A 16,366-nucleotide genomic window follows, 5' to 3' on the forward strand; every position below is an offset into this window, starting at 1 on the left:
TACATTTTCATATTTTTGTTTCGTACCATAGGGCTCTGGTAAGAAGTAGTGCACTATGTATGGAATAGGGTCCATTTAGGACATAGTGCAAGAGTTTTGAAGAAGCTCAGATAACCATACCATCCAGTGTTGACCATGTTCTAATATTTGTCCTATCATACCTTTAGATCCACGATATTGAAACCCTGAAGAAGTTTCTGAACAGTAAGAAGCCTCACATCATCGCTATAGCTGGGGAGAACAGGTGTGCAACCCTCTACTGCTTTCTTTCACCTGTGGCCTTCTTAGACTCCTGTTTAAAGAAGCTTACAAACATGACTGAGGGTACATCCCAAATGGCACCCTATTCCCTATATAGTGCACTACTTGGGTGCCATTTGCCATTTGGGACGCATCCTGAATGCTTGTAATGTTCCCCACTCCACTTCCTGTGCAGGGACGCCCAGATGGTGATTGAAGACATTAAACGCACAGCCAGTGAGCTGGAGCAGGAGTCCTCCTTCCCCACCATCGGGGTGGAGCTGGTTGACAATGAACTGGCCATGCTCTACATGAACAGCAAGAAATCAGAGGTCAAGTCCTGCCCTCATTTCCCTAAGCATGTTTTCTCACAAGACAAATTTGTCTACATTGGAGGTATTCTACATACTGTACCTCCAGAAACTCTCTGAGTGGTCCACAATGTGTTTTTTAAAATCTGTAATATGTATTGCCAATGACTGTAATATTGTGGAGTGAGTGACACTTAAATAGATTTTTCTCTTAACTCTACATATTTTTCTATTTCTCCAATCCACAGGCAGATTTCCGGGACTACCCCCCTCTCCTGAGACAGGCTGTGTCTGTGGCCAGGAAGATCCAGGACCCCCTGGTGGAGTACGCTCAGGTGTGCAGCAGTGACGAGGATATCCTCTGCCTCAAGTTGCACCCTTTGCAGGTACTAATGACATCATCCAGACTGAGTTCCAAATAGGGCTCTCATCAAAAGTAGTGCACTATATAGTGAATAGGGTGCCATTCAGGACGCAGGGTGCCATTCAGGACGTAACCCCTGTATCCATTAGGCCAGGCATGCTTGAGAGATCATTATCACCTAGTGGCGGCTTTGATGAAAACACACTGGGGGTTTACAGAGATCCTTTAGAGACCCAAACTAAATGGACGATTCCATGCCAGCATGGCCCAATTTTGAGGGGGTATCTTAGATTGTTCACAAAATTCCGACATAGAAACTTCATTGGGAGGAAGGATGTTTGATGTGCTTTTTACATTTGTAACACAAACCATTTTTGATAAAATCATGATGAAAGTGGCCATTTTAGGGATGGACCACGGGAATTATTTGCTAGGATAATAATTGCTTGTCAATAAATTAAATGTAATACAATGGCAATCCGGGTTATATGTTAAAATCCTACGCATGAACTGCCGACATTATTACGCATATTAATTGATAATGATGGAAAATAGGATATGCATAATTTGTTTTTAATAGTTATATAGAGGTGACAGCATTGGAAATGCTTTTGGCGGTTAATCTGCTTCTGTTTTGTGGGTGGCACTGTGTGCTGTTTTCGATGGATGGGTCCTGGCCTCTCGGGGCCTTAGGGATCCGGAGGGACATGGGTGGGATGCCGATCACTGGGATGACGGCTCAACTTGGGATGGGGAGGGGCTTTAGCGGGGGAATTAGTGGAGAACAATTGAAGGGTTACTCAGTAGCAATGCAAATATCACGGTACAGCTTTATGGACACTCAATCATTACGGTATTTTTTATTGGTAAATTTACAAACATATATAATGATAAATAGACTTGAAACTTGTATCTCATTATGGTGTATGGTGAAATAAGTATAGCCAGTTATAATTGTAATGGCTTAGCTGATAATAACAAAAGAATAACAATATTTACATGGCTCAAAGAGAAGGAATATAATATCTATTGTATACAGGAAACTCATTCAACAATTCGAGATGAAGTTGCGTGGAAAAAGGAATGGGGGGGAATATACTTCTCCCATTGGCAAAGAAATTCAAAAGGGGTGATGATATTAATTAATGGTAATTTCGATCCGAATGTGCAAATTGTCCAAATAGATACGCAAGGTAGATGGATTATTTTAAATATGTTATTGGACCATAAACAGATATGGCTCATTACATTTACATTACATTTTAGTCATTTAGCAGACGCTCTTATCCAGAGCGACTTACAGGAGCAATTAGGGTTAAGTGCCTTGCTTAAGGGCACATCGACAGATTTTTCACCTAGTCGGCTCGGGGATTAGAACCAGCGACCTTTCGGTTACTGGCACAACGCTCTTACCCACTAAGCAATGATGATCCACAATTCTTTGACAATATATATAATAAATTATCAACCCTGCAAGCAATTCAAGACAATATTATTATGGTGGGGGATTATAATACTGTTTTAAATAGCTCAATGGACCGTAAAGGAAATCACACCACAAACAATCACCCACATGCTCTTAAGGAAATTGTGAATGTCATGGATACATTAGAACTAGTAGATATATGGAGGCTTAAATATACTGATCTAGTGAGATATACATGGCGGAGACTCAATCAAGCTAGTCGTCTTGACTTCTTTCTTATCTCATTCTCGTTGGCACCAAAAGTTAAAAAAGTGTTGATAGGGTACAGAATGCGGTCGGACCATCATATAATTGGCATATACATTACTCTTACTGAATTTCCACGTGGGGGAGGATATTGGAAATTTAATCAAAGCCTATTGGATGATAGTTTATTTATAATTAGACCAAAGGAATTTATAACTGACTTTTTCCAACATAACATAGGTACAGCAAATCCCCTTATTGTATGGGACACCTTTAAATGTGCATTTAGAGGCCATGCAATTCAGTACTCATCTCGAAAACAAAAGCAATTTAGGTCAAAAGAGTTTATACTAACAAAGGAAATAGAAAGTCTAACAGAACAGATAGATGGCAATAAAAATTGTAACATAGAGGCTCAGAATAAATTAGAGGAAAAACTAATAGAAATGGAGAAACTTATTCAAGAAAGATCAAGTGTAATATATTATAAAAATAAAGCAAACTGGATGGAATATGGGGGAAAATGCACAAAATTCTTTTTTAATCTTCAACATAGGAATGCTACCAAAAATAACTTCATGAAACTGGTTACAATTGATGGAGTCACCCATGATTCACCAAATGATATTTTGAAGGAGGAAACAAAGTACTTTAAGCATATGTTTTCTTTTCAGTCGCCTCCATCTCCTCTAACTGAAGCTAATTGTAGAGATTTTTTTTCTATTGATAATGTCAAATTAACAGCCATACAGAAAGACTCATGTGAAGGTGAAATTACAAAGGAGGAACTTCTGGATGCAATTAAATACTTTAAGTCCGGGAAAACTCCAGGGTTGGATGGCATACCAGTCGAGGTATACCAAACCTTTTTTGATATACTAAGAGGACCGTTATTAGCCTGTTTTAACCACTACTATGTAAATGGTAGATTATCTGACACTCAAGAAGGTCTGATCTCATTATTACTGAAACAGGATACAAGTGGAAAATATAAAGATCCAGTCCATTTAAAAAATTGGAGGCCCCTTACACTTCAGTGTTGTGATGCAAAAAGTCGAGCAAAATGTATAGCGCATAGAATTAAAAAGGTATTGTCGGATATTATTCATTCTAATCAGACAGGTTTTTTACATGGAAGATACATTGGAGATAATATAAGGCAAGTATTGGAAACAATAGAACACTATGGAAAATATGGGAAACCAGGCCTGCTATTCATAGCAGACTTCGAAAAGGCATTTGATAAAGTACGACTGGGGTTTATACAGTGGGGGAAAAAAGTATTTAGTCAGCCACCAATTGTGCAAGTTCTCCCACTTAAAAAGATGAGAGAGGCCTGTAATTTTCATCATAGGTACACGTCAACAATGACAGACAAAATGAGAATTTTTTTTCCTGAAAATCACATTGTAGGATTTTTAATGAATTTATTTGCAAATTATGGTGGAAAATAAGTATTTGGTCAATAACAAAAGTTTCTCAATTGACACAGGTCAAACGTTTTCTGTAAGTCTTCACAAGGTTTTCACACACTGTTGCTGGTATTTTGGCCCATTCCTCCATGCAGATCTCCTCTAGAGCAGTGATGTTTTGGGGCTGTCGCTGGGCAACACGGACTTTCAACTCCCTCCAAAGATTTTCTAATGGGGTTGAGATCTGGAGACTGGCTAGGCCACTCCAGGACCTTGAAATGCTTCTTACGAAGCCACTCCTTCGTTGCCCGGGCGGTGTGTTTGGGATCATTGTCATGCTGAAAGACCCAGCCACGTTTCATCTTCAATGCCCTTGCTGATGGAAGGAGGTTTTCACTCAAAATCTCACGATACATGGCCCCATTCATTCTTTCCTTTACACAGATCAGTCGTCCTGGTCCCTTTGCAGGAAAACAGCCCCAAAGCATGATGTTTCCACACCCATGCTTCACAGTAGGTATGGTGTTCTTTGGATGCAACTCAGCATTCTTTGTCCTCCAAACACGACGAGTTGAGTTTTTACCAAAAAATTATATTTTGGTTTCATCTGACCATATGACATTCTCCCAATCCTCTTCTGGATCATCCAAATGCACTCTAGCAAACTTCAGACGGGCCTGGACATGTACTGGCTTAAGCAGGGGGACACATCTGGCACTGCAGGATTTGAGTCCCTGGCGGCGTAGTGTGGTACTGATGGTAGGCTTTGTTACTTTGGTCCCAGCTCTCTGCAGGTCATTCACTAGGTCCCCCGTGTGGTTCTGGGATTTTTGCTCACCGTTCTTGTGATCATTTTGACCCCACGGGGTGAGATCTTGCGTGGAGCCCCAGATCGAGGGGAGATTATCAGTGGTCTTGTATGTCTTCCATTTCCTAATAATTGCTCCCACAGTTGATTTCTTCAAACCAAGCTGCTTACCTATTGCAGATTCAGTCTTCCCAGCCTGGTGCAGGTCTACAATTTTGTTTCTGGTGTCCTTTGACAGCTCTTTGGTCTTGGCCATAGTGGAGTTTGGAGTGTGACTGTTTGAGGTTGTGGACAGGTGTCTTTTATACTGATAACAAGTTCAAACAGGTGCCATTAATACAGGTAACGAGTGGAGGACAGAGGAGCCTCTTAAAGAAGAAGTTACAGGTCTGTGAGAGCCAGAAATCTTGCTTGTTTGTAGGTGACCAAATACTTATTTTCCACCATAATTTGCAAATAAATTCATTAAAAATCCTACAATGTGATTTTCTGGATTTTTTTCTTCTCAATTTGTCTGTCATAGTTGACTTGTACCTATGATGAAAATTACAGGCCTCTCTCAACTTTTTAAGTGGGAGAACTTGCACAATTGGTGGCTGACTAAATACTTTTTCCCCCCACTGTATATAAATGCCTGGAGCATTTCAATTTTGGAGAATCTCTTATAAAACTGGTCAAAATCATGTATAGTAACCCTAGGTGTAAAATAGTAAATAATGGCTATTTCTCAGAAAGTTTTAAACTGTCAAGAGGAGTGAAACAAGGTTGTCCACTATCGGCATATCTATTTATTGTGGCCATCGAGATGTTAGCTATTAAAATCAGATCCAATAATAATATCAGAGGATTAGAAATCCAGGGCTTAAAAACAAAGGTGTCATTGTACGCTGATGATTCATGTTTTCTTTTAAATCCACAACTAGAATCCCTCCACAGCCTCATAGAGGATCTAGATACATTTTCTAACCTCTCTGGATTACAACCAAATTATGACAATTACGTATTGGATCACTAAAAAGTACAATTTTTACATTACCATGTAGTTTACCAATAAAATGGTCTGATGGTGATGTGGATATACTCAGAATACATATCCCAAAGGAAATAAATGATCTCACTTCAATACATTTTAATAGAAAGTTAGCAAAAATAGATAAGATCTTACTACCATGGAAAGGTAAATACCTGTCAATTTGTGGAAAAATCACCCTGATTAACTCTTTAGTATTATCCCAGTTTACCTATTTACTTATGGTCTTGCCTACGCCTAGCGAACAGTTTTTTAAATTATATGAGAAAAAAATATTCAATTTTATTTGGAACGGCAAGCCAGACAAAATTAAAAGGGCCTATTTATATAATTAATATGAATTCGGAGGACAGAATTGTTTTTAAATATTAAAGCATTAGACCTATCACTAAAAGCTTCAGTCATACAAAAGTTATACTTAAATCCGAACTGGTTCTCAAGCAAATTAGTAAGATTGTCTCACCCAATGTTCAAGAATGGCCTTTTTCCCTTTATTCAGATTACAACAACTCATTTTCAGTTATTTGAAAAGGAAATAATCTCCCAAATATCACTATTTCTAAAACAAGCCATAGAAAGTTGGTTGCAATTTCAATTTAATCCTCCAGAAACGACAGAACAAATAATGCAACAAATATTGTGGTTAAATTCAAATATACTAATTGACAAAAAAACTTTATTTTTTTACAGAATGTTTAAAAAAGGTATAATCTTCGTAAATGATATCATCGGTAGTACTGGTGGAGTTATGTCGCACATGCAGCTAACAAAAACATATGGAAATGTCTGCTCTACACAAAATTACAACCAAATAATTGCAGCCTTACCGCAAAAGTGGAAGAGGAAAGTGGAAGGGGCAGAAAGTAAGGAACTTGTCTGTCGGCCTTGCATTAAAGAACATAATTGGTTAAGGAAAACTGTGATAAATACAAAAGTATATAAGTTTCACTTAAGGACCAAAGGATTGACAGCCGTCCCATATAGATTGCAAAATAGTTGGGAAGAGATTTTTGACGTACCGATCCCATGGCATAGTGTTTATGAACTGACACGCAAAACGACACCGGAATCAAAAATTAGAATCTTTCAATTTAAATTATTATATAAAATTCTTGCTACCAATAGAATGTTATTTATATGGGGGATACAATCTTCCCAGCTCTGCAGATTTTGCTGTGAAGAGACAGAATCATTAGATCATTTGTTTTGGTTCTGTCCATTTGTAGCTTGTTTTTGGACACAGGTCCAGGAATGGCTAAAGGATTGCAATATTTACCTGGAGCTAACCTTGCAGATAGCATTACTGGGTGATCTGAAAAGTCATAGTCAATCGATCAATAATATAATAATACTTTTAGCAAAAATGTTTATTTTTAATTCACAATCTGTAGAAGCAATGAGAATTGAAAGGTTCAGAACTTTTGTAAAACATCACAGTACGGTTGAAATGTATATGGCAAATAGAAATCATATATGGATGGTGTTAAGAGATAGATGGGAGGTGTTGAATGGAGTTGAAGGATGGGACTAATAACAAATAACAACAAATAATAACAAGATAACTAATAATGTAAGCATACTGTGTCCATAATAAGTATATAGGTTGTGTGTTGGGAGCTTTTGGGAAAGAGCACAGTTAGAAAGATATGGCATATAGAAGCAAACCGGATAGACATCATGAAAATGATCGGAGAGGTTGAGAGTAGAAGAAGTTCAGGAGCAAAAACAAAAAACACAAATAAAATAGAATTATTGTAAAATTGACTGTGTCCATAAGGTGTAGATAGTATGCATAGGCTGGAAGTAGAGGCCTGGGCATTGTTGTTCACTAATTTACCCCAAGTAGAGAAAGGATGGCTGGGTTGAAAAGTAATAAAGGGGAGTATATATATAAAAAAAACACAGGGGATTGGAAGTGATGCAGACAATTACATTGATAGAAGTTACAATCTATCTGCAATATTAAGCTGATCTACCCCCAAAAAAATATAAAAATAAAAGGCCACTCTAAAATGGCAAGTTTTGTCATACAACACAATGCCAGAGATGTTTTCAGTTTTGAGGGAGCGTGCAATTCGCCTGCTGACTGCAGGAATGTCCAACAGAGCTGTTGGCAGAGAATTGAATGTTAATATCGCTACCATAAGCCGCCTCCAACGTTGTTTTAGAGAATGTGGCAGTACATCCAACCAGCCTCACAACCGCAGACCATGTGTACGCCGTCATGTGGGTTAGCGGTTTGCTGATGTCAACATTGTGAACAGTGTCCCATGGTGGCGGTGGGGTTATGGTATGGGCAGGCATAAGCTACAGACAATGAACACAATTCAATTTTATCGATTGGCAATTTGAATGCACAAAAATACTGCGACAAGATCCCGAGGTACATTTTGAGGCCCATTTTCTTTAAAGGTATCTGTAACCAACATATGCATATCTGTATTCCCAGTCATGTGAAATCCATAGATTAGGGCCTAATGAATTCATATCAATTGATTGATTTCCTCAAATGAACTTTAACTCAGTAAAATCATTGAAATTGTTGCATCTTGCGTTTATATTTTTGTTCAGTATAATACAACCACTCGCATCAAAATAACTTTTAAAAGCAATGCAACAGATCAGTGTTTATCTTAAAATGTTTATAAACTATTAGGCTATTCTTCACATTATAAGCGCAGTAGGCTATAAGCGCAAATGTTCCAAAATGCAATCAATTAGCCGGAAAACACTGTTCTCAAAAGTGACCGCAAATGAGATTATTCATGTAATGCTTTATTATAAAGGTGCATTTCTATGGTGAAAATTATCTTCTCCAAACTTGAAACTCACACGCCGCCTATGTATGCCAGTTAGACTACACCAGTTGTAAAGCGTATTAATATGCTTAATTTTAAGAAGAAATTTGGTCACTTAAGTTATGATACAAACCTTATCAGAACATACAGGCCTATGGACTAGGCTACATGAGGTGTGTGACTATGATTTGAAAAAGTCACACAAAAAAAGGCATGTGCTGTTTCCTGCCTTACTGCACAAGCTGGGCATCATTCACAAGTGATAATACATAATTCACAAGTGATAGGCTAATATTGTCACCCTTCAGACTATTCATAATTTTATCATGTCTTTACATATACAAAATAATATACTGTATGTGTGAAATTAGTTTTGATTTAGAATGGACCATTGTCATGCACCTGTTTTGGAACAGGGGCAGGGGGTAAAAAATACATGTAATCTATGCACTTAAATAACGAATGGAGGACGCTTTTCCCATGGTTTATTTTCATGCCAGCTAGGTAGGCTATACTCCTGTTGTAAAGAGAAGCAATGTGCTTAATATTAGGAATGTTGAGAAATAAATATAGTAGGCCTAGCCTATAGAAAGCTGATGGGAACCTCCTCTTTTTAATAGAGGCCATCAAAACTCTGTTTTCTCACGCAATTGCATAGCCTATAGAAATGTTGCGCAACATGAGCTCATGGGCACTCATGAAGTGTTTGATTAGATTTTCGATAACATTTGCATTGATCTCAGAGTGGTTAGAGGGACAATAGAGTGCTGCGTACCAGGCAGTTAGCAAGTTTGGTAGGCTACTAATGACCATCAGCAGCATCAGAGCTTGGAGAAGCCTAGTTACTGTGACTAAACGGTCACGTGGAATTTGACTACGGTCATGACTCGTGACAGCCGGTGTGGCGGTAAAATGGTCACCGTAACAGCCCTAGCTGTGATTGGTTACTGACCTATAATGTCAATGTATAAAATGAATAATTTCTTCAAAATTATCAGAGCCCACTCTTGAAATTTGATGTGTTTGAAGAGTATATTGTTCCAAACACCAAGATGTTGTCTGTAACATGTACAGTTCACGGATCATAGGGTCTTACAGGAGGCAGGTATAGGTCTTAAAAGGGCCTAAAAAGGTTATAAAAAATTGTTTGTGATACAAATGTAAAAAGCATGTTAAACATCCTTCCTCTAAATGAAGTTTTTGTGAGAATTCCCAGAACCATCTGTGATAACATAAATATTTTCGGGCCATGCTGGCGTGGAATCACCCAAATGCAGTAGCAAGTCTAGTTGACTGTACATGGTAATCATAGTCTGGTTTGAATCAAAGTCTGTGAATCAATGTGTCTGTAAAAAGTGAGTCTGACTATTCTCTGTCTGCTTCCCACACAGGAGCATGTAGTGAAGGAGGACCTGCTGAATGCTCTGTACTGTGAATTCATCAACCGGGTGAATGAAGTGGGTGTGGATGTGAACCGGGCCATGGCCCACCCTTACACCCAGAGCCTGGTGCAGTACGTCTGTGGCCTGGGGCCCAGGAAGGGATCCCACCTGCTCAGGGTAAGACATAGATCACATAAGGCATCTAGATTGCCAACATGTTAATACAATGTAATTACAGTGTTACTAAACAGATATAAAAGCAACAATATACCAAGTGTTACCAGATAGAATTGATCAATATACAGTAGCAATATGTACCATTATGTTTGTATTATTATAGTATCTCAGTACTCTACTGCAGGGGTTCCTCAACTTTTTCACTCAGGCCCCCCTTCCAGCATTGTGGAACATCCCACTCCCCCTCTAGCACGCGCGCACGTCATGTCTATTTCTATGGGCACAAGCACTGTTCATGACACAAACTGTTCACACCCCTCTTGCTGGCAGAGAGAACATTTTGCAGGTTTAAAGCTAATTTTCTTGCAATTCTATACATTTTGCCATGTCTAATGTGTATTCATGTGATATTTGAGTGACTCAAACATTACAACAAAATCTATGGGCTAAAAAAACTTTCTCTGACATGGGCTAGTTGATCTGGACTTTTCTGACAAGTTATATATAGCTCTCTAAGGTATGCAATGACTGACATGACAAGAGAAAAACTGATGATGCACTACTCAAAATTGCACCTTGGGCATTCTACTATTCTACTACTATTACATTATTCTACTTTCAAGAGTAAGTTTAAAGCCGGACCCTGCGCGCCCCACAGTTTGGGAACCACTGCTCTACTGTACTGACCTCTGAACAGATACTTTTACATGTACATTTATCCATCTCTGTTTCCAGATCCTGAAGCAAAATAACACTCGTCTGGAAAACCGCACTCAGCTGGTCACCATGTGTCACATGGGCCCAAAGGTCTTCATCAACTGCGCTGGTTTCATCAAGATTGACACAGCTTCTCTTGGAGATAGGTCGGTCTCAGAACATTGGGCATGGTCATTCATGCAATACTGCAGAACATTTCTGAGACTAAAAAACATATTTTTATTTGAAATTTAACTCATAACATTGAATAACTTGACAAAACTACTTTTATTGACATCATCACACAGCCAATTCACTAAATAACTGAATCATTGACATCAAGAGTCTCTCCCTACCTGCAGTACTGACTCCTATATTGAGGTTCTGGACGGGTCGCGGGTGCACCCAGAGACCTACGAGTGGGCCAGGAAGATGGCCGTGGATGCTCTGGAGTATGACGAGTCAGCGGAGGACGCCAACCCGGCCGGAGCACTGGAGGAGATCCTGGAAAACCCGGAGCGGCTCAAAGACCTGGACTTGGACGCCTTTGCTGAGGAGCTGGAAAGACAGGTCAGTGTGGGAGATGTAGGTTGCGTCCCAGAAGTAGTGCACTATATAGGGAATAGGGTGCCATTTGGAACACATCCGTTGTCCTACTCTGGGTGGGTATAAAGAGCTTGCATACTCCTCCTGATCTGAGGACATTCTAGTGCTCACTGTTTGAGACTCTCTGTGTCCACAGGGCTATGGTAACAAGGGCATCACCCTGTATGACATCCGTGCTGAGCTGAGCTGCAGGTACAAAGACCTGAGGTCCACCTACAGAGGACCTAACACAGAGGAGATCTTCAACCTGCTCACCAAGGAGACACCAGAGACCTTCTACATTGGTACGTACTGTTCCTTCTCAACCAGGGCCTCATTGATATCTCTTTCAAAGTGATGGGTTAACACACACACTACCATGCTTTTTTGGTGCAGGGAGTCACAGCCCCAATGTGGACATAGTAGAAAACATGTATAACTCCCTTATTGGTATCTCAACACTGTTTTCATGGTCTCGGTCTGTCTGTCTTCGTGGTTCTCTAGGTAAACTGATCACCAGTGTGGTGACAGGCATTGCTCACCGGCGCCCCCAGGGGGAGAGTTATGACCAGGCCATAAGGAATGATGAGACAGGTCTGTGGCAGTGTCCTTTCTGTCAGCAGGATAACTTCCCTGAGCTCAGCGAGGTGAGAATCTGATATGCTCCATATTCTGCTGCTCTGTGAGTGACAGCCCATCTGAAGAGTGGTGGGTTATGGGTTTTAAGTTCCTAGATTATTATTTGTTGCTATAGTTATATTGGCCACAGCTGTCTTTTTGATCAACAAAGTCTGACATAGCCTCTGTTTTCTCTGGCAGGTGTGGAATCATTTTGACAGTGGCTCCTGCCCTGGCCAAGCTATTGGGGTCCGCTGTCGCATGGACAACGGAGTCACCGGCTTTATCCCCACCAAGTTCCTCAGTGACAAAGTGGTCAAGCACCCTGAAGAAAGGGTTAAGGTATCACTGTAGTTTCCCAAAAAATATATCTCGATTTCAGTATAACGAACAGTGAATTACCAAAGTCATATAACACTTTAACTTGCTGTAGGTGGGCATGACAGTGCACTGCAGGATCATGAAGATTGACATTGAGAAGCTCAGTGTGGATCTGACCTGTCGGACGTCAGACCTGTCGGATAAGAACAACGAGTGGAAGCTTCCCAAGGACACCTACTACGACTTTGACACTGAGACAGAGGATGTGAAGCAGGAGGAGGAGGCCAAGAAGAAACAGCAGAGAACAAGTGTGTACCTGTCTGAGAGCTTACTGTACAACTCTAGATGGAGAACATAGCTGGAATTGATAAATTGATAAAATTACATTTTGGATTCATCTTTTATTATTGGTTGATTTTGGTAATGGTAGTAAGAGTAGATTTTGGGCTGGTTTCCGGGACACAGATTAAGCCTAGTCCTGGAATCAGAAGCATGGTCATTGGAAACTTTCAATTTAAAAAGGTTTTTAGTCTAGGTCTAGGCTACATCTGTGTCTGGGAAACCAGCCCTAATAATATAATACCAAATGCTAAAATACAGCTTTCCACTCCCTATAGCCTACATCAAGAGGGTGATAGCCCACCCATCGTTCCATAACATCAACTTCAAGCAGGCAGAGAAGATGATGGAGTCCATGGACCAGGGAGATGTGATCATCAGGCCCAGCAGTAAGGGAGAGAACCACCTGACTGTTACTTGGAAGGTTGCTGATGGTATCTACCAGCACATTGACGTACGAGAGGAGGGCAAGGAGAACGCCTTCAGCCTGGGACATACCCTGTGGATCAACACCGAGGTCAGCTCCATTCACAGGCTTCTTCATTATGAAGCAGTATATGCCTGTATGAATATAAATATGTGTGTCCAAAATGGCACCCTTTCCCTATATAATCCACAAAAGTAGTGCCCTATGTAGGGAATAAGGTGCCATTTGGCACGAAACCAATGTGTTTCACCTTTTTCTCAGGAATTTGAAGATCTGGATGAAATCACAGCCAGATACATTCAACCAATGGCTGCGTTTGCTCGCGATCTGCTTGGTCACAAGTATTTTCAAGAATGCAATGGTGGAGACCGAAAGGTAGGAACAAGGATATACTTTCTTTCAATTCACAGTATCATTGTGTATGAATGTGTATTTATGTGTGTATCCATCTATCTGCCAGTGTGTGTGTGTTTGGGAGAGAGAGAGAATAATAGTTTCAAAGAGACAGGTTGGATAGAAACCTTTTCAATTCTCTTCGATTGATCATCAGCTGCCGTCCCTGTTTTCTGAATTGCAGAAAATGGAGGAGGTCTTGGTGAAAAGCAAGAAGGAGAAGCCTACATTCATCCCCTACTATGTGTCTGCCTGTAGAGAGCTGCCAGGGAAGTTTCTGCTCGGTTACCAGCCCCGCGGAAAACCAAGGTTACCTCAGGACTGCCAACCACACTAGCCGCTGCCTTTGTCATTCAAATCAACACCCATTCATACGATGCATGAATTTGCATAGATATAGAAATGCTGGAGATGCGCTTGGCTTCATTTTTTTCCATGTGCAATTGACACCCTAAAGAAAAAAGCTCTTGTGTTGGGAATGGAACTGCCTCACCCCCAAACCCAAACCCAGAATGTGTGTCAGGACAGTAGGGGAAGCATGAAGCGCCTGTTTGTCTCAGCCGCTGTTGCCTGTCAAGAGCAAGAGTGATTATTGGTGCTTGTTTAGAGACATGAAAGGACATGAACATAAACATTAACCCTTACTTACCTCTCGCTCAGGAGGGTTTGTCACATGTATCCACAGTAATCATCACTGTTAAGTGAACCTTCATAAAGTTCTGTACTGTGATGTTGTAATGTAATGTCACATAATGTAATGTAATGTCATTGTTATAATGTCATAATCAGAATGTCATGACTTTTCTCTGGCATGCAGGGTTGAGTTTGTGACTGTCACGCCTGAGGGGTTCAGATACAGAGGCCACATTTTTCCCACAGTCAATGGACTCTTCCGCTGGTTCAAAGACCATTTCCAGGAGCCAGTGGCAGGTCAGAGCCTACACAGAATGCTGCCTTAGAAATGCCTCACAATGAAACCTACAGTCCAGGGTAATCATGCTCTAATGATGGATCACTTCTGTTATCTGATATTTGGTATTTCTCCTACAGGGATTACTCCCAGCAGCAGCAGTAGAACACGAACCCCAGCCTCTATCAATGCCACGCCAGCCAATATTAACATTGCAGGTCAGTTTAAGGCCAGGACGATACCAGTATCGCCATATTTTTTCCATGGCAAAAATGAAAACACGAAGCAGACAAAACTCTTTGTTTGATGAGGTGGTGTTGAAGGAGTCAGGCGCAGGAGGGTAAATCACAGAATAACAGGCTTTAATCCGCAAAATACAGGTTTATGCAGAACTGCATCAAACACACTCCAGGGCACAAAACAGGTGCACTGGAAAATACAAGGTGCACTGGAAAATACAAGGCACACAGGAAAATACTCCCGTCGAACAAAATACACGAGCTCCACCAAGCTTCACTAACCTTCACAAATAAACAATCACCCACAAGGACAAGGGGGCAGAGGAAACACTTATACACAGTCTAATTAGGGGATAGGAACCAGGTGTGTGTGATAACGAGACAAGACAATTGTGATGATGATTGGGGCGGCAGTGGTTAGTACTCCGGTGACGACGAACGCCGAAGCCTGCCCGAACAAGGAGGGGAGACAGCCTCGGCCGAAGTCGTGACACTTTGGTCCTTTAAAAACCTGCTGTATGTAAAATATTGTGTGCTATAGCTTGGTAAATAAATAAATGTGACTCTGAATGACAACATAATGATGTTTGTTTCCAACATCAGGGCTGTTTTCCTAAAGAAGTTAAATCTGCTTCATGTTTTGTTTCCTTGCCACGATACTAACGAGTATCGCGATACTGGTATTGTCAGGCCCTAGGTCAGTTACTGTGTATACTCACTCCCAAGGATTTCTATGGCTATAATATACTGTATGTTACCTCAATTGGTTTTTAACATTTCATGCATCCTAAGGTTGGAATCATCAACATTTTAAGGACTTTTAAGTAACAGTTTCTCTGTTTAATCTTCTCCTAATGTATAAAGTTGTATGTGTTGTGTATACCCTGTGTGTCTGTCACTCAGATCTGACCCGTGCAGTGAACGCCCTCCCTCAGAACATGACCTCTCAGATGTTCAGTGCCATTGCCGCGGTAACGGGCCAGGGCCAGAACCCCAACACCACACCTGCCGGGTGGGCATCCAGCCAGTATGGCTACACTGGTGGCAGCAGCGGCGGAGGGGGCAGCAGCGGCGGAGGGGGCAGCAGTAGCGCCTATCACGTAGGTTTGGAATACACAGACGCTTACTGTATATCTGAATGTCATCACAAAAACATTTGAGTTTCATCTCTATCCGTTTTTCATATTTCTGTTCAACATGAGCCCTTCAACTTTATTTTTTCTGTCCCAGGTGTTTGCCACACCAGCTCAGCAGCCCATTGCTACTCCCCTTCTGACGCCCAGCTATTCGTACACCACTCCCACCCCCAGCCAGCAGCAGACTATCACCACGCCCCAGTACCCCAGCAGCACTCCCCAGTCCTCACACGGATCACACGGACATGGACACCGCCCTTCCTCCACACCATCATCAACATCCTCCTCCCGCCACCACAGGACACCAACACCAAAGTAAGTCACCTCTCAAAACTAGCTCTTAGACAGAATTATCCAAATAGAGAAACTATTTCAGTTTGGGTAATTCAAATGGCGAGACTATGGTCCATGTATGTAGCTGGGTACTTACGGAAGTTTCCAACAGCAGATAACTTGCCTCTAATTGTTCAGGAAGCATACAACTGCTAGATTGTGTGTGAGTAAGTAA

At 40.9% G+C, this 16,366-nt stretch overlaps 1 protein-coding gene across 2 annotated transcripts in view; it reads left to right on the forward strand.

Moving 5' to 3' along the window:
- The window catches only part of LOC121565842 (transcription elongation factor SPT6), a 36,670-nt gene that overhangs the window by 18,988 nt on the left and 1,316 nt on the right, over positions 1-16,366 (forward strand). For both annotated transcript variants that reach the window (XM_041876228.1, XM_041876227.1), the window contains exons 20-36: positions 168-244; positions 437-572; positions 800-937; positions 10,027-10,194; positions 10,930-11,057; positions 11,253-11,460; positions 11,633-11,780; positions 11,980-12,122; positions 12,295-12,435; positions 12,527-12,722; positions 13,032-13,270; positions 13,442-13,555; positions 13,758-13,882; positions 14,391-14,503; positions 14,624-14,701; positions 15,626-15,822; positions 15,953-16,173. In XM_041876228.1, coding sequence (XP_041732162.1) covers positions 168-244; positions 437-572; positions 800-937; positions 10,027-10,194; positions 10,930-11,057; positions 11,253-11,460; positions 11,633-11,780; positions 11,980-12,122; positions 12,295-12,435; positions 12,527-12,722; positions 13,032-13,270; positions 13,442-13,555; positions 13,758-13,882; positions 14,391-14,503; positions 14,624-14,701; positions 15,626-15,822; positions 15,953-16,173 — 2,570 coding nt within the window. The remainder of the gene's footprint in view (positions 1-167; positions 245-436; positions 573-799; positions 938-10,026; positions 10,195-10,929; positions 11,058-11,252; positions 11,461-11,632; positions 11,781-11,979; positions 12,123-12,294; positions 12,436-12,526; positions 12,723-13,031; positions 13,271-13,441; positions 13,556-13,757; positions 13,883-14,390; positions 14,504-14,623; positions 14,702-15,625; positions 15,823-15,952; positions 16,174-16,366) is intronic.

This window comes from Coregonus clupeaformis, chromosome 6, assembly GCF_020615455.1.
Source record: "Coregonus clupeaformis isolate EN_2021a chromosome 6, ASM2061545v1, whole genome shotgun sequence".
Classification (NCBI taxonomy): Eukaryota; Metazoa; Chordata; class Actinopteri; order Salmoniformes; family Salmonidae; genus Coregonus; species Coregonus clupeaformis.